Below are 22,472 nucleotides of genomic sequence, written 5' to 3'. Positions count from 1 at the left end.
AGCAAACTCCATAATCTGAGAAAATTCTGGAGATGTTTCCACAGCAACAGTATCTTTACAATGTCATCTACATGGCAGCGGAGTGTAGAGCGACACGCCTCACCCCCAACCCCCCACCTCCACTCCCCGCACCCCACAACCATGTTCTGAACTGTTCAGATCTGTTTGATGTTCTGATGAAGGGTCACTGACCTGAAACGTTAACTCTGCTTCTCTCTCCATAGGTGCTGCCTGACCTGTTCAGTATTTCCAGCATTTCTTGTTTTTAGATCATTTTGGGGGTTTGCTGACCATAAGAACATAAGAAATAAGAGCTGGCGGAGGCCCTCCAATCTTGCTCTGGCATTCAACCAGGTCATGGCTGATCTTCTACCTAAACACCTTTCTGCACTATCCCATAATTCCCTTAGTATCCAAAAATCTATCGACCTCTGTTTTGAATATACTTAGCAACTGAACATCCACAGCTCTCTGGGGTAGAGAATTCCAAAGATTCACAACCCCGAGTGAAGAAATTTCTCCTCTCAGTCCTTAATGGCCGACCCCTTATTCTCAGTCTGTGACCCCGGGTTCTGGATCCCGCAGCCAGGGGAAGCATCTTCCCAGCCTCTATCCTGTCAAGCCCCTTAAGAATTTTATATGTTTCAACGAGATCACCTCTTTCTTCTAAACTCCAGGGAATATAGGCCTAGTCTACTCAATCTCTCCTCATTGGATAATCCACTCATCTCAGGAACTAGTCTAGTGAACCTTCGTTGCACTCCCTCTCGGGCAAGTATGCCCTTCCTTAGGTAAGGAGACCAAAGCTGCACACAGTACTCCAGGTGTTGCCCTGTATAACTGTAGTAAGACTTCTTTACTCTCATATTCCAATCCCTTTGTAACAATAGCTAACATACCATTTGCGTTCCTAAAATAAATACATTTGAAAATAGCACAGAAAAAGAGTGGCACTGGATTCTGAAAAAAGAAACCAAAACTGTCCTCTCATGCATTTGCCAATGAGTATTGGGCTGATTTTGTGTTTTACACAAGCAGCTCACACACACACACACACACACACAAAAGAATATTATTTAGCACATTTCTCAGTCTTTCTTGAGTTGCCTTTACACTGGTCTTCATTCTGTTCAAAGCCCATTGAGCTTGCTCCTGGTCTTCATGCTGCTAAATCAGATTTCCTTATCCTAGTGGCGGAAACTTGATCCCAGTTTTCCCCAGTCTACTGCAGCATTAAGGGAACCGGTTTTAGTAATGTGTTGAGCCTGCTCAGGGATGTTCGTTTCCTGCAATCCAACTTGGACAAAAGCCAGTGTAAAACGTCCAGTTCAGATTCCGATTGATCACTGAAAAGTGATGACAGTCACCAAGACCAGTGGCCTTTATACATGTGAGCTAACATGCCTGGTACCTCTCTGTGTTTGGAAAGTAACAGGACTACCCATACTCTCAAGATCACAATCACAGTTTGATAATACCGTACCAGAGCTTGAATTTTCAATATCCCCATTTAGGAGACACTTTACTTCTATAACTTTACACAGTCCATCTCAGAACAACATACAGAACTTCCAAAATATATTAAAATAAATCCATTTAAATGTCATTGCCACTTTTAAAACAACCAATGTTATCAGTAAAAAGTTAATAATTGCTCAATAGATCTTTCCAGTTATTAACATTACTATTTACAGTAAATTCTCTACTTTAGCAGTCCTTCTGTCAAACATGTTGAATTGCAAACACATGGGACCCCACACACTGGGCTCCCCATCATAGTCAGCTTGTGGAGTTACAGCGAAAGGAAACAAACTAAGGCCAAGCCAATCTGCTGTCCTCATGCCCTTTCCTAGTGGCCAAAGACACTTGGGTCTGTGTCAACTTACAGTTTGGATGGTTGACATGGGTACAACAGTACAGCCCCCACCATTTATAGTGGGAGCCCTGATGTTAATAATAGGCTTTAGCAATGAAACAGCTTATCAGACTTAACCAAGCCGTTTAATAAAAAAGACTGGCTTGATGTAGATGCCTGAAAACTCCACTGAGCAACTGCCTCTCAGAACTGTTAGCGGTTGCATCTGAATTTTAAAATTTGTTCTTGAGATGTGGGCATCGCTGGCAAGGCAAATATTTATTGCCCATCCCCAATTGCCCTTGAGAAAGTGGTGGTGAGTCACCTTCTTGAACCACTGCAGTTCATGTGGTGTAGCTACACCCACAGTGCTGTTAGGGAGCAAGTTCCAGGATTTTGACCCAGCAACAGTGAAGGAACGGCGATATAGTTCCAAGTCAGGATGCTGTGTGACTTGGAGGGGAACTTGCAGGCAGTGGTGTTCCCCATGGATCTGCTGCCCTTGCCTTTCTAGGTGGTAGAGGAGGCTTGGTGAGTTGCTGCAGTGCATCTTCTATATGGTACACACTGCTGCCACTGTGCGCCAGTGGTGGAGGGAGTGAATGTTTAAGGTGGCGGATGGGGTGTTAAACAAACGGGCTGCTTTGTCTTGGATGATGTTGAAGCTGCGATCATCCAGGCAAGTGGAGAGTATTCCATCACACTCCTGACTTGGTAAACACAGGAGGATCAACGAGATGTGAATTTATTGAACTGCCCGAAATAGTCAGCGGGCATAACATGTTTTAAGTGGCTCTTATGTCATTGACTCCGAGCGGAGTGACATATGGTCAGCGCTATATGCCCAATATGGGCAGTGCCTGTGCTAAGTGTGAACAGTGTTGGTGGTGGGGACTGTGCTATAAATTTTATTGATGACTTAGGAGTATAACAATGTTAAATACAATTCTTCTTTTAAAAAACAAATGCCACCCTTCACAGAATTTGCATCCTTCATGCTTTCTTGAATACATACAGTTTAAAAATGATCAAAAAGTGTGCATTTAAAAAAAAATAACCAGGTTATCTTTCAAGGGGCCTAGAAGGAATGCTTCTTTAAAATATGGTTTTAAGACATCCAAGTTAACATTTTAATCCTAATATTTTCCTTTTTTGAGCTTCTTCTTGATGTATGTTACTGTCGCCATCAAAGGAATGCAAGCTGTGGAAACAGCCACCAGAAGTCCAATAACAGCCAAGGCACTAGGAGGATATTCCAGCTTTACAGATCGTCCCTGTAAGATATAATGTTAGAGCGAATGTCTAAAAATAAAATGTACCTGGTCCGGATTATGCAAGACATATCACATATTGTGCACTACAATTAAGCAGAATAATGTATCACTGATAATTTACAAGCTTACACCCACATAGTTAATCCACACAGGTGAACAGAAGATAGCTTGGTGAGCTACTGTTTGGTCAAAACCTACAGGCTCAGTTCCAGAATTGCACCTCCAAACAGGAAGCAGTGCTCAGAGATGCTGCATGGCAGAAAATCGCAGGCACACAGCCCCTTAAAGTGAATGGATTTCCCGCTGTCCCCTCTCTGTGACCTCCACTTTTCTCTGGAAGCAAGGAATTGGGCCCTTGCTATTCTCCTTCGAGCTTCTTCATTGATCCATAGAATGGTACAGCACAGGAGTCCATTCAGCCCATCCAGTCTGTGCCAGCTCTTTTGAAGAGCAATCCAGTTAGTCCCACTCCCCTGCTCCTACCCCACATCCCTGCAAAGTTTTCTTCAAATATTTATCAGATTCCCTTTTGAAGGCTACTTTTAATCTGTTTCCATCACCTGATCAGGCAGTGGATTCCAAATCCTAACTAAACTTTCTCTCATGTTGTCTTTGGTTCTTTTGCCAATCACGTTAAATCTCTGGTTATCCACCAGTCAGCCACTGGAAACGGTTTCTCTTTGGGCGTCACAGTGGTTAGCACCGCAGCCTCACAGCTCCAGCGACCCGGGTTCAGTTCTGGGTAGTGACTGTGTGGAGTTTGCAAGTTCTCCCTGTGGGTTTCCGCCGGGTGCTCCGGTTTCCTCCCACCTCCAAAGACTTGCAGGTTGATAGGTAAATTGGCCATTGTAAATTGCCCCCAGTGTAGGTAGGTGGTAGGAGAATGGTGGGGATGTGGTAGAGAATATGGGATTAATGTAGGATTAGTATAAATGGGTGGTTGTTGGTCGGCACAGACTCGGTGGGCCGAAGGGCCTGTTTCAGTGCTGTATCTCTAAATAATAAATAAATAAAATTTATTTGGTATCAAAACCCTTTATGATTTTAAACACCTCCAGCAAATCTCCTCTTAGCCTTCTCTGCTCGAAGGAGAACAATCCCAGCTTCTCCAGTCTACCCATGTTACTGCCAACCCTCATCCTTGAAATCATTCTGGTAAATCACTTCTATAACCTTTTCAAAGCTTTCATGTCCCTTCTGAGTCACAACACTCCCAAAGCAAATGCTTCCTGAGAGAGACCTTCATTATTTGGGATGGGCAATGCAATCAGAATGCACTAACTAAATCCTACGAGCTCAAACAGTTGCTCATCTTGGAGCCTTAAGAAAGCTGCAGTGTGGATTGTTCTGTGGTCAATGCCTTTGTTGAATGGCCTTTCTATAAAGTTGCTCGATGATGATTGTATATTACCCATTTCCCCTAACAGCAGTTACTTGCTTGCAGAGCCCTAAAACCTTTCCTCCACATTGTGGGTGATAACCACCAGATATCACTTACTTCAACTCTCCCATGCCACTTACCACACATTCCTCACCCGCTAGCCTTTACTTAATTTACTCAATCTTGTTACAAGACAAAATGGCACACCATGCCCGTCAGAGGAAGGCCACTGGAGTGGGCATCCCCTGCTTCTGAGGGGGAAGCTATGGTGCTTGTGGAGAGGCATTCTGCTCGTCATAAGAGATGATAAGCGTAGAGACATAGTGCTGGCACCAGTAACTGACACCTACTTGTGGGCAAGGCATCCCCGTGAAGCTCAACACAATCCCAAGTTTCCACCCCTTTCTCTTAGGGGATAAAGCTAATTTATTTTTAAGTTTGTACTTTCCTATCCTGGAGATCCACCAAAACAATGAATGATGAGGAAGAGAAGGAACAGACACACAACTACACCCTTGTGAACTATGATGATCTTGAAGACAAGGAGGAGGATGACGAGGGAGTTGAAGGATTGCAACGACTGGCAGATGTGAGTCGAATCTATGGCTCTCCTTTTGCGGCAAAATCAAGGAAGATTTTCTTTGTTGTTAATGGAAACACAGACTGCAGCTCTGGTGGTAGTAGAGGAGAGAATTTGGGCGGCAGTGGCGCAGTGGTTAGCACCACAGCCTCACAGCTCCAGCGACCCGGGTTCAATTCTGGGTACTGCCTGTGCGGAGTTTGCAAGTTCTCCCTGTGACTGCGTGGGTTTCCTCTGGGTGCTTCGGTTTCCTCCCACAGCCAAAAGACTTGCAGGTTGATAGGTAAATTGGCCATTATAAATTGCCCCTAGTATAGGTAGGTGGTAGGGGAATATTGGAACAGGTGAGGATGGGGTAGGAATATGGGATTAGTGTAGGCTTAGTATAAATGGGTGGTTAATGGTCGGCACAGACTCGGTGGGCCAAAGGGCCTGTTTCAGTGCTGTATCTCTAAATATTCAGCACTCTGCATCCCAGCTTCCAGGCCGTGATGTTTGCACTGACAATGGTGGTTGATGCTGCCATCTCCCAGGACTTTCAGAATTGGATAGCAACCACCAGACCAGCCATCCCGCTGATCAGTGTAGCCACAGATCCAAGGCCAAGTGGAATGGCAACAGTTTGATACTGTAGTCTGTCAGGACAGCAGCATGTGCCAGGTTTCTGGCTTTCCCTCTCAGAAAGCCAAGCAGATAGAACCTAAAAGGAAACACCATTCTGCTCAGGTGCAAGTTCCAGAGATGGAGCCAGCAACGATTTCCTCCCAGGAGCAAGCTGCCATGAGAGGACAGTCACCTTCGTACCATAACTTGTTTGTAGAACATGGGCAGCAACAACCTCTCGCAATACTATCCCACAGGCTGCCAGGGGAAGCATTAGAAAAAGACAAAAAGCATGACCCTGGGGTAACAGAGTGTTCGGAAAGAGAAGATTGACTTTGGTTCACTTTGAAGTTTGTATTAAAATACAATATGCATTTTAGTGATTTGTGATTCAAGGAGGTTAGAACCATACAGGAATAGGTTCACTTATTTGCTGCTGACACTTTCAACAGGTGATGAATGTTGGCACGGTCATGTAGAAGCAAACAGGGCTTATGTGATGTCCTAGGATGGATGATAGATAGAAAGATTGTTCCTTTTTTTTTTTATAAAGGAAGGGGAGAAGGAGGTAAGGCACCGGTGTCAAAGGTCGACCCTATTAATCAGAAGAGAAGATTTCAGCGACAAAATGTGCACTGATGTACTTTGAAGAGTTCTCTGAGTGAAAATAGTTGTGATGCTCTCGTCCAAGTACTTCCACCTCCAAAGCCACCAGGATCATCTCCCCTGCAATGTCCAGCCCTAGGTAAATGCCCAGGGCACTGCAAGTTATACGTACGTGTGACACACAGGGAACAGTATATTACAGAGCCTCCTGACCTGTCTAAACAGCAAAAGTGTCCCTTAAGATCTTGATGGTCCTCTCAGCAACCACTCTTTGTAGGGGCACATGACTCATTGTAGAGTTCTTGGGCTGCTCTTAGTTTTGTCATTATCCATGGTATTGACACCAATAAGCCAACTGCTAACATGATTTACTGTACTGAAGATGTCAAAAGGACCTGAATCGCAAAGTACAAATTCATTGTGACAACTTCCAGCATATCTTGCGAATGAGGTGTAGGATCCTTTGCATTTTTGTTGCAGACAATCTGCAGATACAGGGTGTGGTGGCCCTTCCTGTGGAAAGTTGAAGGGGTTTTCTGTAGATCCTTGCAAAGCAATATCAGACCCATCTATTGCACCCTGAATCTTGTAAAGCCAGCAGCCCTACACAAAACTGGATGGCACGATTTCACTGCTGCCTTGCTCTCTGATGCCAAAGGGGATGAATTCCCCAGCTCTACAGAAATGACTGCCAGTTGCCTGATAAATCGTGCACACACTCCAGCCTGTCTGAGATTCCCATGGCCGCTTGAAATCAGCCAGTGCCATAAGTGTGTGGCCCTCACATTCATTACCACAGGGAGAGCATTGCGGGAAAATGACCTTGCATCCAGATCCTCAAGAAATAGGTGCTACAGCTCCTCTCCTGCCAATTTGGTGAAGAACAGTCTTCTTAACCACATCTACTCTTTAAAGTCCTCGTATGACCCGTTTTGCCTGTATGTTCTTTGGGCAAGGGTAACTATCTGGTTCCTTAAATACTGCCTGGCTCTCCCTTGATGTATAGTATTACACAGTATTTACAACACAAAAAAGCAAGCCATTTGGTCCAACTGGTCTATGCTCCAAATGAACCTCTTCTTTGTCTAAACCCCATCAAAATATCCTATTCCTCTCTCCTTCATGTGTTTATCTAGCTTCCCCTTAAATGTATCTATGCTATTCACCTCAACTACTCCATGTGGTAGCAAGTTCCACATTCTAACCACTCTCTGGCTAACAAAGTTTCTCCTGAATTCCCTATTGGATTTATTAGTGACTATCCTATATTTATGGTCCCCAGTTCTGGTCTCCTCCGCAAATGGAAACATTTTCTCTGCATCTAGCCTATCAAAAACGTTTATAGAGAAAAGACGCTCAGCCTGTTCAATCTTTCTTGATGGGTATAACCTCTCGGTGCTGGCACAATTCCAGTCAATCGTTTTTGCACCTTTACCAGTGCCTCCTATGCTGCTCCTCCTACATGATAATGGCACATGAGGGTCGTCCCACAAGAAATGCCACACCTGCTCTAAAGGAGCTCTCCTTGTGATGGGAATGTGTGAAAGACCAGTGACTTCACACTCCCATGGCCACTCAGACGCAAGTCTACGGTTATCAGAGTTCAATGCCAGAAAAATCCCGAAAAAGCCTTTCCCAGCTGAAGTTGTTGCTGAAACTCCACACTCATTGGACTCAGCAACTCCTCAGTTCCACCTATCCCAGCTGATCCTGGCAACATCTGGGGTTTATACTACTCGGTCTACTGTATCCCAGTGCACTGAGTGTAAAAGCTGGAAATTTGGCACAGCTGTAACACTGACCTTGACTACAATATATGTAAATGAGCACAGTGGGCAGTTTGCAGGGAAGGACTAAAAAATCCCAGTGATATTCAAAGGGTCGGACCTGGCTGGGAAATGCACATAAATGACTTCCGCTGCCAAAATACATCAATTGCCCTGATTATGAACTGAAGTTACACTGAAAAGGTGTGTGGAATTTCTGGGCCATTGTTGGGGCAAAAGTAACTGATCTGCATCTAACCTCCACCATTCCTACACTGGGCACGTGACATATTACATAGAATATCCAGCAGAAACGCAGGCCATTTGGCCCAACTAGTCTGGATTGGAATGCTTAATGCTGGTGCGAACAGGAAGGTTATCCAAATGTTCACTCCTGGTGTGTAGACTTTCATGTCCCAAGCTAACATTGGGAAATCACGAGTGTGCTCTCTATGATTTTATGTGCCAGTCTTCTAACACTGATACCCCTCACTGCAGTAAGTACAAAATACAGCCCCTGAATAACTGAAAGGAAAGAAAGATTGGGAAAATCCATTATAATCTACCATTCTGAGAATTACAGTGAATGTCTTAATAGATCATTCAGTTGACTCTGATGTAACAACCAGCCAGTTTGAGCATCATTGCTATTTGACATCGACATTGTATGCCATTCCTTGGCCAAGAGGACAAAGAGATATGGTGTGCTCCCAGACCTCTCTGGGCTATGACAACAGTGCGACACGTTGGATCCAGCTCCACATTTTCACTCCACCACAGTGCGAAAGCAGCAAACTCTGAGATTGCACTTCCACACTCACCGAACAGGAGGAAAGAATCGACATGTTTCCACTCTGGGGCATGGCAGGTTCGGCCATTGCTGTGCCCGCAACAGCCAAGGAATAGGAAATGCTTGGAAGCGAACACTGCTAAACCAAATAAGAATATGCACATACCTCAACTGCATTCCATGCAGTGTACTTTAGTGCTCCAGTCATGCTGTAGTCAACAATGTAAAAAATCACTAGGCCTATAAGTAAAATAGGGCTTACGAAAACCCAAGTGATCACCCAGTACAAGTTTGGCTTGTGTCCCATCATCTTTTCAATATCACTCCGGAATCTGTTAAGAGATACTTGCGTAATTAATTGGTACCCCACAAGCACAGATAATATCAAAAATGTTCATACCTAGAGCTAATTAAAGAAAGAGCTTGCATTTATATAGAGCCTTTCACATTCCCAGGACATCCCAAAGCATTTACAGCCAATGAAGTACTTTTGAAGTGTAGTCACTGTTGCAATGTAGGAAATGCGGTAACCCATTTGCACACAGCAAGCTCCCACAAACAGCAATGTGATAATGACCAGGTGATCTGTATTAGTGATGTTGGTTGAGGGATAGATATTGGCCAGGACACTAGGGAGAACTCTCCTGCTCTTTTTTGAATCGTGTCATGGGATCTTTTACATCCACCTGAGAGAACTGTTGGGGCTTCAGTTTAATGTCTCGTGAAAAACGGCACCTCCAACAGTGCAACACTTCCTCAGTACCGGCATTGGAGTGTCAGCCTAGATAATGTGTTCAAGCTGCTAGAGTGGGACTTGAATCCGCAACCTTCTGCCTCAGAGGTGATAGTAGGCCATGAAATATGTGCACTTGTGCAAGTGTAGTTCTGTGAATAAGTGGGCCACAAACTGTCATAGTAATTATATTTGTATGTATCCATGTAAGCATTTACTTTCGCAATTTCAGACCTTAGCTATTCTCCCATTATCTTTAAAGCAGCAGTGGGTGGGGGGTGGGGGGGGGAGGGGTGTGGGGGAGCGTGTGACAACTTACTGGTTTAAATTTCAAACAAAGCTTGGCAGTTAACTGTCAGTCGCCATAAACTGGTGTATTCTCCATGGCAACGCCTCTACCAATCAGAGTTGACTTGCCAACCAATCAGCACTCTCTTCTCATACAGTATAAAGTTATTTTCCCTTACAGTGGTATTCTTGCGGATGGCCCTGATGAGTGCAAGATCAAAAGCTTCGACAACGTGTCTCTATTTTCAACAAGGGAACTCTTTGGGATTTTCACAGCAAAGTGGCGCTTTGGAGCCATTCACACAGGCACTTGGGAAATCTCCCAATTTCCATTTTTGCTGTCCTCCCCCCACCCCTCTCTAATTTCCTCACCCGCTTCACAACACCCTATTGTCATAATCTTCTATTCCTTTCCCTCTCATGCGCTTATCTAGCTTCCCCTTAAATGCATCTGTATTACCTCAACTACTTGTGGTAGTAAGTTCCACATGCTAACCACTCCCTGGGTGAAGCAGCTTTACCATGCTTCCCGATCTGCTGTGTATTTCTTAACTTCTCTATTTTTATTTCATACCTCTTTTCATTTATATCTATCTGTTCATACTGCCACTAATGTGACATTTCTGAGTTCGCTGCACTTTAGGTTTCACCAGCTGATCTCCCGTGGCATTGCACAGGAGTAAGGATACTTTCACCGGAGGAGGGGGTAGAGGAGAAGAGGCCGTGGAGGAGAGAGGGCAGAACGGGCAAGGGAAGGGAAGGAGAGGAGAGATGAGAGGAGGCTGAGGAGACTAAATGATGGTGAGGACAGATGAGAGCAGTGGAGAGGAAAGGAGGTAGACTGAGAGGAGGAGAGAAAGGGAAAAGGAGGAGAGGGGAGGAGGAAAAGAGAGGAAGGGAGAAAGGATGATGGGGTGACAAAAAGGAAGGAGAGTAGGGAGACGTGAAGGGTCACATGAGATGGTGGAGAGAGAGAGACGAGTGGAAGAGGAACTGGTGAGTGTGGGCAGAAAGGAAGAGGTGGGAAAGGAGGACTGAAAGGAGGGAAGAGGAAGGGAAAAGGAGAGAAGAGGGGCGAGCAGATAGAAGTGGAGAGGAGGCGAGGGGAGAGGAGGCGAGGGGAGTAGGGCAGTGAAAAGGTGCAAGATAAAGATGGGAGAGGGTGGATGAAGTAAAAGGGGAGAGAGTGGAGGAAGAGAAGATAGTAGAGGAGAGGATGAGAAGAGAGGAGAGGAGAGGATGAGAAGAGAGGAGGGGAAGACAGCGAGAACAGAAACTGGGAAATTGCCCAAGTACCTCCATGAATGACTCCATAGTGCCATTATTATTGGTGACCCCCACCCCCCACCTTGCTGAGCCCCCCCACTGGGGGAACCCGATTCACCCCTGACCTCCATTGTGTCTCTGGTAAATGCACTCCTTGGGAATGCCATAATTATTCTGGGAAGCTCTCCGGGTGAGGTGGGGTTAAGGGGGTACAATCTCCCAGTTGTCTCACATTCACAGAGCCAGTTATAAGCACATCCAAGGGAGTCTAGGCTCAATGGGAGATGTACGAGGTGAAAAATGCTTTTCAAACTAAGAAGTCTTTCTATGCCTCATTGGCTCTTTAATGGTTTTGTTCATGACTAGACAAACTGATTCTGTGCAGTCTGGGGGGGGGGGGGGGGGGGCGAGGTGGGGGTGAAGGTGTTGGAGTATGGGAGGACAATAGTGGGTGGGGAGATGTGTGGGATAGGGGAGGAGTGGGGGCTGCATAATGCAGGATCTGTAAATAAACCTTCTGCTCTGTATAGATGTAGTTATCATCACATCCCCTTTTGATGAGAGCAACGAAATATTGCTGTCCTATATATTGAGAGACTAGAAATAAAAAGATAACTAAAGTTGCACACGACAGCTCAAACAGGACTCGTGAAACATCAGAATTCAGGAAAAGGGCAAGTTTGAAGTAGCCAATTATTTACTTACTTAGGGTCATCACCTACCCTGCCTTGTCACGGAATTCACAAAGATGAAAGGATTAAAAAGGCCATTGTAATGTTATCTGGGGACCTGAGGACTTGAGAACAGACATTGAAGGCGGCGCTCTTTAAAAATACTTTCATTACATGTAATGACACAAGCTTTACATAGGGTTGAAATCTAGGAGTATTCTGGTAGCTTCCAATTGGAAAAAAATTTCCTGAATACGCTTGTGTGAATTTTATCGACATTACTCATCCTATTCCTAACTCACGTGCTGGAGCTGGGGCTTGTATGACCTCTGCTAGCATTGGAATTAAACTCCGCCTTCTGAGTTATTGGCAACAGACTAGAACTAGACAGCCTGCCAAAAAGATGTCTAATTGAAGTACTGCAACACAATGAGTGGCCGTACTTTTCCACAGTTAAACTTAGATAAAAAAATTCTTTAACGAGGCAGGGCTGGGAAATAAATGGAATACTTTGTGCAGTGATTCTTCACTCTATAAATAAAGATCAAAGAGTGACTGGGAGCCTTTATATCAACAGGAAAGGAGCTAAATTGAGATTGCCATGATCTTTGGCAGGAAAAGGAAGAAATCTTTGATTAATTTCACACACAAAGGGCGTCATCAGATCCACATGGTGTTGGCTTTTAACTGAAGGCAGGATGATGTCATAGAGTTACAGTCATTGCAGCATAGAAGGAGCCCATTCAGCCCATCAAGTCCATGACAGCTCTCCCTACAGCAATCCAGTCAGTCCCTTTTCCCCACTCTATTCCCGTAGCCCTGCAAGTTTATTTCCCTCAAGTGCCCATCCAATTTCCTTTTGAAATCATTCACTGTCTCCACGTCCACCACCCTTGTAGGCAGTGAGTTTGAAGTCATTACCACAGAACATAAATAAATTTTTCCTCACATTCCCTCTGCTTCTCTTTCCCAAAACCTTAAATCCGCATCCCTAGTCCTTGTGCAATCAGCTAATGGGAACAGCGTTTCTTTGTCTACCTTGTCTAAACTTTTAACTTGTACACCTCCATCAAATCTCCCCTTAATCTCCTTTGCTCCAAGGAGAACCCCAGCTTCTCCAACCTAACTTTGTAGCTAAAATCCCTCCTCCCTGTATTTTCTATTTGTGCGAGATAATTAACATGACACTCTTATAAAACTGGCATCTATTGTTTAAAGAGAAAAGCAAAAACACACTTCATTTACGCTCAATTTCAGACTCAAAGTCAACTTGCCTCCCTACATCCTTGCTCAGAGCAAGCCACTGTGCTCTGATTGGCTGGCATGAGCTGAGCGAGTGGCTAGGTTGAGTAAGCAGTCTCAATTCCTCCATCAAATAGTGAAACATTCAATAGTAACTCAGACTGCAGCTCGGGCACAGGTTGTGGTGCGCATTCCAATGGTGGCCGCCATGTTTAAGCGGCAAATAACCCAAGGAACTGGACCATTGATCATTGGCATAAAATGCTATGCTATCAGTGTCAAGGTAAATAAGATACTTATCGGAGTGCCTCCAGTTTACAGAAGAATAAAAATGCAATTTGGAGATAGAGGGATCAAGTCACATTGGTCAATCAGATTTTTCTCAGAGGAAATCCATGTGTCTACAGTGTTTTCTCCCCGTCCCTTTTCCCCATGCTCATGTACAGCTGTGACCGTGGGTGCACTAGGAAAGTATACAAGATTGACCCTGGACAACTTTGCCTTCAATCCTGCTAGAAATCCTTGGCTTCTGTTTGTTACCAGCCATGTGGCGAGACTGAGACCAAGGATCAGCGTGGAGAAACCCCACACCCCATTCCTGCACCTATCAATGCAGCACAATGGGGTGGCAATGCTAATGTATTGTTGTGGTATGCCACGTTTTATAGGAACATTAACTTTTATTATTAATCTTATATTATCTTTAGGAAGGAGGTGAAGGTGTTAGAGGGGGTGCAGAAAAGATTGACAAGTATGATTCCAGGATGAGGGACTTCATGTCATGTGAATAGACCAACAAAGCTGGGGTGGTTCTCCTTAGAGATCAGAAGGTTGAATGGGGATTTGATGGAGTTGCTTAAAATCATGAGGGGTCTAGGCAGAGTAGGTAGAGAGAAACTATTTCCATTGGCAGAAGGGTCGAGAGCCAGAGGACACTGATTAAAGTGACTGGCAAAAGAACCAAAGGTGACATGAGGAAATTTTTTTTTTAAACACAGCAAGTTGTTAGGATCTGGGATGCACTTCCAGACTCAACTGAGGCTTTCAAAAGGAAATTGGATAAGTACTTGAAGGGAAAAAAATTGAAGGGTTACGGGAAAGGGCGGGGGCGTGAGACTTGCTAAATTGCTTTTGCAGAGAGCGAGCATGAGCTCAATGGGCCAAATGGCTTCCTTCTGTGCTATAACCATCCTAGGATTCCATTCCATAATGTTATCCATCTCCAAGGATTGCGTGCGCTAAAATACATTTACTTTTTTGGTTTTTCTGATGCAATAAAGGTCTTCAGTGTGATAATGAATGAGCTCAGTCCAGTTAGTAGACTATCTCAGAATTACAGAGGCTTCTTACTTATAGAAATTTGAAAGTATTATTTGTCTTCCTAATTAAGAGGAAAGCAAACAAAAGTGGATTCCTGTCAGGATAACTCTAAACCATAGTAATCACCCCATTTCTAGCCATTCTATCCCATTCTACCGAGACTTCTGAAGACATGGGGCTGAATTTTATGAGTGTGTCACAAATCGTGGCGGCAGGCACCGATCTCGGTATTCTGCCCAGGCAGATCCATCATTGCAGAGCCCCCGCTCTCCCCCACCCCCCTAGGAGTCCTCATTTATTACAGTGACATATCCCACCAAAAAAGCACCTTTGTATCTCTTGAACTTTCCCCCCTAACGTTGGAACATTTGACCCTCAACCTCTTCCCATCATCCCCACAACTAATTACAATAGTTCTCCCGGCTACCCCTCACTCCCTCCTGCACTGAAAATTTCACTCCTCCTACCTCCCCCCCCCCCACCGGTGTCACGCCTTGGAACTGCGGGCAGAGTTCCAAAGGTGCGCGAGTTCCGACCAGCAGCCGGAATATCGGCATGGGACAGGCATCACTACCAAATAATTATGTTAATTTCAAGATCATTTGCATACTAAAATGAAGGCCTCACCGCCGCCGGTAAAATGCGTGGGGCCTTCCCGGCGTCGGGGATCATGGTGGGCCTCTCCCGGAAGAATTTTCCAGGCACCACCACCACCCCCCCACCCACCCCCCGACCACAACCCCCAACATCGGAGGGCTTTAAAATTCAGCCCATGGGGTCAGTGAAAGATTATGATCCGAAGAAACTTAATTCACGCACCTTCTTATTCCATAGACGTAACAGATACCAATGACTTCAACCAGAACTATCACCAGAAGAGCTAAGGTCGCTGCATAGTCATTGAATATAGAAAACCAATAATTTCCTGATCCAATGTTAAAAACAAGTCCAATAGCACAAGCCAGAAGGCACACAATCCCTGTAAGAGAAAGAAATACAGTCCCCATAAAACACAGTCATCTCATTATAAATCTGATTTACAATGACCCGTTACAATCTGCATTGCTTTCAATCATTGTAAAACTAAATAAAACAGTCTCTTTCGCAGACAACAATTTTGCGATCACATGAGTTATAAAAATTATTCAATTAAACAACTTGTCAGCCTTTTCACATCGCAGTTGACGGTTATCTGTGAACATAAAACAACATAAAATCCAGCCCGCCCAAAAATAAAACATTAGGACTTTACCAGAATGAAGAAGCGCTGAAGAAACATTACATTTTTGCTGGTAATGCTTTGAAGGATCTACTCAAGAGTCTGACAGAAACACGGCAACTGAAACAATTTTATTTGTTTCTGTTTTTGCCGTGAATTTTGTGGTCAAGGTGAGTGAGATTACAGCTAAGCGGTAGAACACGTTCCCGTTTCAGGTACCCAAGGGACCATTTAAACCCTGCTCGGTCAGCGGAAATTGGGCAGACAGCTCTACTCATCAGGGAGTCATGTCTGCTGAAAAACCACTCTTTTCCCACCGTCCTCGATTTTAACCTTCTGAGTGGGCGAGAAGGACAGTCAGCGGGGTGCTCCTTTAAATATGCTAATGAGGCTTCCAATGATGTCATTAGGGCATGACTGCTCGTTTAACCATGGGCTTGAACAGGGAGGCAGTGGTGGCTTTCCTGCCAGGTCAACCTAGTGTGAAGAGGGGTCAGGGCCAGCAGAGGCCCAGAGAGGTAAACCTTGTTAATATTTTTTACTTTTACATTCCTGGTAGAGCTAGGTGGTGTAGGAGTGCTCCTTCAATTGCACAAGAAAAGTCTAGGCCTCCCTGCCCCACCCCCTCGTCCCAAAACTCCCTTCACACAAATTTACCTGTGCCCTGAGGACTGTTCCTTCAGTCCATGGCAGATACCACCCACTGACCAGCTGCCAGTTTCAGGCACACAATGACTGGAAGGAAGCATGGAGATGAGTGAACAATCATCTGGGTGCTCAGTCCAGGATGGGTTCGACACCTCCCTCAGCTCCCGCTCACCCGATTCCCACCTGGAGTTAGAATCTGGCCTCCAGAATCAGTATCAAGCATGCTCTGGGCAGGTATAAATCTGATGTGGTACAAACTCTGCCCCAGTATATCACCTCACCAAATCTCATGTTGCACCATTGTGACATTTTTCACTGGCTGTCCCGTAACCCCTTGGAATGACATCACCAATTCTGTGCCCATTATTTCTGAACCAGGTGCCAGCGTTGTGGTATGGGCTCATCCTTAATAGGAACTCACTGTAAGCAGAACCCTTCCAATCAGGGAGACTTTTATTCAACAACAACTTATATTTATATAGTGCCTTTAACGTAATGAAACGTCCCAAGACGCTTCATAGGAGTGTTTTAAAACAAAGTATGACACAAAGCAATATCAGGGCAGACGGCCAAAAGCTTGGTCAAAAAGATAGGTTTTAAGGAGTGTCTGAGGGCAGGTATGTTGGAGATTTGTGGAGCTAGAGGAGATTACAGAGAAAGTGAGAGGTGAGTCCATGGAGAGTTCTGAAAACAAGGATGAGAATTTTAAAATCGAGGCGTTGCTTAACCAGGCACCAGTGTAGGTCAGCGAGCACAGGGGAGTTAGGTGAATGGGACCTGGTGCAAGGACACAGACAGCAGAGTTTTGGATAACCTCAAGTTTACGGAGGGTAGAATGTGGGAGGACGGACAGGATTTTCCACCAGTTCCATCAATTGAGAGCAGAGACTCGCAGAGTCCGCTATTTTCTCTGAAGCCGTCTGGAATTGGAAGTGGCTGAAAAGCAAATGATTTAAACTCAGGAATAAACTCATCCTGGGTGAACATGTTTTGTAGCAAGGACTGCAGCGGGGAAGAACAGGGGAGAAAGGGTGGCAAGGACTCACAGGAGATTTTATAAAGACTCTTCATATGGTCGCACCAACATTATTCCACATTTTTTGACTGAGTTTTGTGGAAAGGAACAATCAGTTCCTTTTGCAAAGGTTAGCTTTAATACGCCCTGCACTTCAGAGCACATCAGCACTATAATTCACTGATTTCCCACAATCTCAACATAATGTACTTACAGCTCTGTCACGAAGAGATAAACATGAAATTCTCCTTCTTATATGGCTGTAATTGTCACTTGTTATTGGTTGATGGTGAAAAGCCATCTCTAAGATACACTTCACTGCAATACAGTTGGCATATACCCAAACAATAAAAAACTGCTTTATCTCATGCATGCCATCTTAACCAATAAAGTGGGCCAAAGTCAACCTCTACATCAGGATAGAAATTGGTCACACCTGTATCATGTGTACAATCTGCACTATCATTGTGATTTAGAAATGGGTTATAAAACAAATCGTTAAGAGAACAAGGTGAGTTGCAAAAGCCCGAGAACAGCAGATTTCTTCCTCATCTCCGTGTTAATTGAAACAGAAGATTTTATAGCTGAAATGTTGGCAATCTTGTATTACTCTTTAATTACTGACACCAGAATGAAAATGTGAGCAGTTAAATCAAATGAGATATGTTGGGGGATGGAGCTATGTCAGAATGTCTCATTTGGGGGGGGAAGACTTCATCCTCTGCTCTCCAGGAGGGCTACGTATCTGAGGCAGCTCTTTCCATGTGGCAAAGGGAATTGGAAATGGTCAGTATGGTGCCAGAATGCACGTGCTGGGCTACTCCACCAGTTTTGACCATTTTAGCAGGCTGCAGCAAGGAAAGAGGAAGGAAAAGGAAAAGCATGCAAGAAAGCCCTTGTTCTTGCATATATCCAAACGGTTGGGTCAGAAGCTTGTAAAGAACATAAGAAATAGGAGCTGGAGTAGGCCATTCGGTCCTTCAAGCCTGCTCCACCATTCAAAAAGATCATGGCTGATCTTCTATCTCAACTTCTCTTATCCTGAATTCCCTTAGTGCTCAAAAAAAATCTATCAATCTCGGTCTTGAATCTACTCAACAAATGAGCCTCCCCAGCACTCTGGAGTGGAGAATTCCAAAGAATCACAACCCTTTGAGTGAAGAAATTCCTCCTTATCTCAGTCCTAAATGGCCGACCCCTTATTCTCAGACTGTGAACCCGGGTCCTAAATTCCTCAGTCAGGGGAAACATTCTCTCAGAATCTACCCCGTCAAGCCCCTTAAGAATTTGATATGTTTCGATTAGATCATCTCTCATTCTCTGGAGTTTAGAAGAATATAGGCCTAGTCTACTCAATCTCTCCTCATAGGACCAGTCCAGTGAACCTTCGTTGCACTCCCTCTAGGGCAAGTATATCCTTCCTTAGGTAAGGAGACCAAAACTGGACAAGTACTCCAGGTGTGGTCTCACCAATGCCTTGTATAATTTACTAAGACTTCTTTACCCCCATACTCCAAACTCCTTGCAATAAACGCCAACATACCATTTGCCTTTCTAATTGCTTGCTGCACCTGCATGTCAACTTTCTGTGATTCATGTACAAGAACACCCAGGTCCCTGGGAATGCAAACATTTCCCAGTCTCTCGCCATTCAAAAAATATTCTGCTTTTTTTATTTTTCTTACCAAAGCGGATAACTTCACACATTGTAGTCCATCTGCCATGTTTTTGCCCACTTACTCAACCTGTCCACATCCCTCTATAGTGTATAGTTCTATCGTATAACTGGCAGATGTCTAAATCGGGGCAGATTCTCCACTCGCAACCCTACTCACTGAATAACATATCACAGCCAGAGATGTTAGACCAAATACATGGCGGAGAAATAATCAGATAGATAAGCAAAGAGCACATTAAAAATACAACTGATCATCAAGGTACAATCTCATTACCTGGATTGAAGTACACCTACCAGCAGACACCAGTGATACCTATGATTAAGCTATAACAGAATTTCATAAAATTTGGCAAACTTCCACGAGGAATTTCTAACTAAAGGCTTCAGGAATAAACCAAGGTAGAATATGGGACTCGCCAAGAAACTGGTTAAAAATAACTCCCCACTGACTGCCACAAGGTTCAGGAAGAGGTTCAATAACCTCACTGGGGTGACCAAGGTACTGCTCCCATTGCACATCCTGGAGCACTGATAGAAGCTTCTCTCACTTCATTACCTCTCGTGCTGTTTCTGGGCCAGCACCTGGGTGTCAGGGAAGCTGATTTATGCAAAGCGGAAGCCTCTGCAAACACTCAAGCACCAGATTAACTCAGCCACTGTATAAACTTACATTACAAAGGGTTCTGCTAGTCTTGACTTGACAGAGTCAGCGCTCCTGCGGGTCTCATCACATTGGATGAAACGATGTGTCCATGCCACTCACTGTTCATTAACATTGTGTCCTCTCCCCTGCAAAGGAAAAGGTCAGGCATAACCAGTGCTAGAGGAGAGCAACTGGGGGAGGATCTGCAAACCCTGAGTCTGCACCATGAGCACGCTCTGCAGATAATAGGCGGACAGACGGGGCAGGTTCTGGGAAAGTGGGGGCTGAGGTGGCAAGGGCAGGTTTCTAAAGACTGACCAAGGCTCGTCAGATATTATCCTGAGCTTCATGTACTTTCTCAAAGTAGCGAAGAACCCTTTGCATTCATCTGCCATTTCTTCAAGGGGAAACGCCATTGTGCGCACAGATAAACAATCTCTTCTGATTTTGACGTTATATAGGGAGTGCACTAAAGGAACATAGGACAAGCAATAGGTCATTTAGCCCCTTGAGGCAGAGCCGCCATTCAGTTAGATCATGGCTGATGCGTGCCATAATGTCACCTACCCACCTTGATTCCGTAAAGTCTTGTTACAGGCTGTTTCCAATGCACATCCTGCTCTAATCATCAATTCCTACCAAATCCAGATATACAACTGCTACCACATCCAAATTCACAATAATTGCTACGTTCTCATCAAGCCTTCCATGGTATCTCACCTATTTCACATAAAAAGGTCCTAAAACAAGAGAAGGACTCTTATTTAAATATTATAATCATTGTAAATACTTCCAGCGTGCACTTTCCACACCGAAGCTGGATCCCAATCCAATATGGCGGGACCCACTGCTGGTGTGGAACGTCAGCCATTTTGTTCCCTTAGGTGCCCGTTTAAGTTTATAAAATGGGTGCCGCATGAATTAATTTCTAGGCTTAAATGTTTTAGAAAAGGTAAACCCAGAGTATTGCTTTTAAAAGTATCAACAACATAGAGAAAGTTTATTCAAAATGCAATTAGACACCATGATAGGGCATTTAATAAAATTTTAAGTGGCTGCATGGTCTTTTCTGTCCCTGATTGTTTTATGTTCCAACATGGCACTAATTGTTAATAAATCTTTCATCTGATTCATAAAAGGCCTAGGATTGATGGCTTAAAAATTGAAACTGGTGCACCCTTTGAAGCATTGTGGGGTGGGTTGTATGTTAGAGCTAGCGAGTGGGCTACATAACATTAAACTGATTCTGAATTAGGCTAAACCATGGCAAAACATCACACGTAAGTTGCAATCTAATTTGCACTCAGTTATTTTCAGCTGCTTCACTTCTATTCTCTGTCGCAGTCACTCCTGTGCTTTCACTTCTCACTTTTTCAATCCTTCAACTTCTTACTCTCCGTCACCTCTCACTCTTCATCCAGCCATTCTGATTCTCAGAATTCTTTCTCTCACCCCTTCAACTTCTCACTTAGTGTTTCATTTCTCACCAGCTCTCTTTCACACCTCCTTTTTGCTCCATCACTTCTCATTCTTTCTTCCCCAGTTTGTCTGTTTCCTTTGCCCTCTTCCATCATATCTCTGTTTCTACCATTACTTTCTGTCTTTACTGCTGCTCTTTCCTTTAGATTAGTCTGCTCTCTCTCCTCCATTTCCATTTGTTTCTCTCTGTCTGCTTCTCTTTTGCTTTCTCGCCTTATCCTCCTTTCTTTACCAGGCTGTCCCCTTTATTTCTGCAACTGCAGGTGAGGAAAGGCAGTAGCACTGGATGGATTAGAGAGGGCAGTATTAGGATTCAAGTGGATGGGATTAGAGAGGGCAGTATTAGGATTCAGGTGGAATGGATTAGAGAGGGCAGTATTAGGATTCAGGTGGAATGGATTAGAGAGGGCAGTATTAGGATTCAGGTGGAATGGATTAGAGAGGGCAGTATTAGGATTCAGGTGGAATGGATTAGAGAGGGCAGTATTAGGATTCAGGTGGAATGGATTAGAGAGGGCAGTATTAGGATTCAGGTGGAATGGATTAGAGAGGGCAGTATTAGGATTCAGATGGATGGGATTAGAGAGGGCAGTATTAGGATTCAGGTGGATGGATTAGAGAGGGCAGTATTAGGATTCAGGTGGAATGGATTAGAGAGGGCAGTATTAGGATTCAGGTGGAATGGATTAGAGAGGGCAGTATTAGGATTCAGGTGGAATGGATTAGAGAGGGCAGTATTAGGATTCAGGTGGATGGGATTAGAGAGGGCAGTATTAGGATTCAGGTGGATGGGATTAGAGAGGGCAGTATTAGGATTCAGGTGGATGGGATTAGAGAGGGCAGTATTAGGATTCAGGTGGATGGGATTAGAGAGGGCAGTATTAGGATTCAGGTGGAATGGATTAGAGAGGGCAGTATTAGGATTCAGGTGGATGGGATTAGAGAGGGCAGTATTAGGATTCAGGTGGATGGGATTACAGAGGGCAGTATTAGGATTCAGGTGGATGGGTTTAGAGAGGGCAGAATTAGGATTCAGGTGGATGGGATTAGAGAGGGCAGTATTAGGATTCAGGTGGATGGGATTAGAGAGGGCAGTATTAGGATTCAGGTGGATGGGATTAGAGAGGGTAGTATTAGGATTCAGGTGAGCAGCAGCATCAGTGGCCCCTTGGTTTTGCATGCTAGTAAGGGCCTACTGCTTGTGAAGCCAGGCTGCTGCCCGTTCAGTAACACTGTATATCAGCCTTTTATCACTTCATGTTGGAAAAGCTCATGATAAAGATGCTTTGCTTTTGCTAAAGTTATTCCACCAGCAGTGGAGACCCACACTCCATGGATGTCACCAGTTGCGACCACAGAATGGCAGCAGGTCAAAAGGTAAATGTGGGTGGTGGGGGAAGTGATGGAGAGTGGTA

The 22,472-nt window shown here is 44.5% G+C and overlaps 1 protein-coding gene across 1 annotated transcript in view; it reads right to left on the bottom strand.

Annotated features, from left to right (window-relative positions):
- Nucleotides 1-1,489: 1,489 nt before the first annotated feature.
- Nucleotides 1,490-22,472, bottom strand: part of LOC137381603 (sodium- and chloride-dependent transporter XTRP3A-like) — a 60,520-nt gene continuing 39,537 nt past the window's right edge. The window contains exons 9-11 of the mRNA XM_068054310.1: nt 15,195-15,354; nt 9,022-9,187; nt 1,490-3,129 (exon numbers count right to left, since the gene is read on the bottom strand). Of these exons, the coding sequence (XP_067910411.1) occupies nt 2,992-3,129; nt 9,022-9,187; nt 15,195-15,354 (464 nt within the window). The 3' untranslated portion in view covers nt 1,490-2,991. The remainder of the gene's footprint in view (nt 3,130-9,021; nt 9,188-15,194; nt 15,355-22,472) is intronic.

This window comes from Heterodontus francisci, chromosome 2 (assembly GCF_036365525.1).
Source record: "Heterodontus francisci isolate sHetFra1 chromosome 2, sHetFra1.hap1, whole genome shotgun sequence".
NCBI classification, from domain to species: Eukaryota; Metazoa; Chordata; class Chondrichthyes; order Heterodontiformes; family Heterodontidae; genus Heterodontus; species Heterodontus francisci.
The sequence above is the reverse complement of the archived record's forward strand: the minus strand, read 5'-3'. Positions and strand labels throughout refer to the sequence as shown.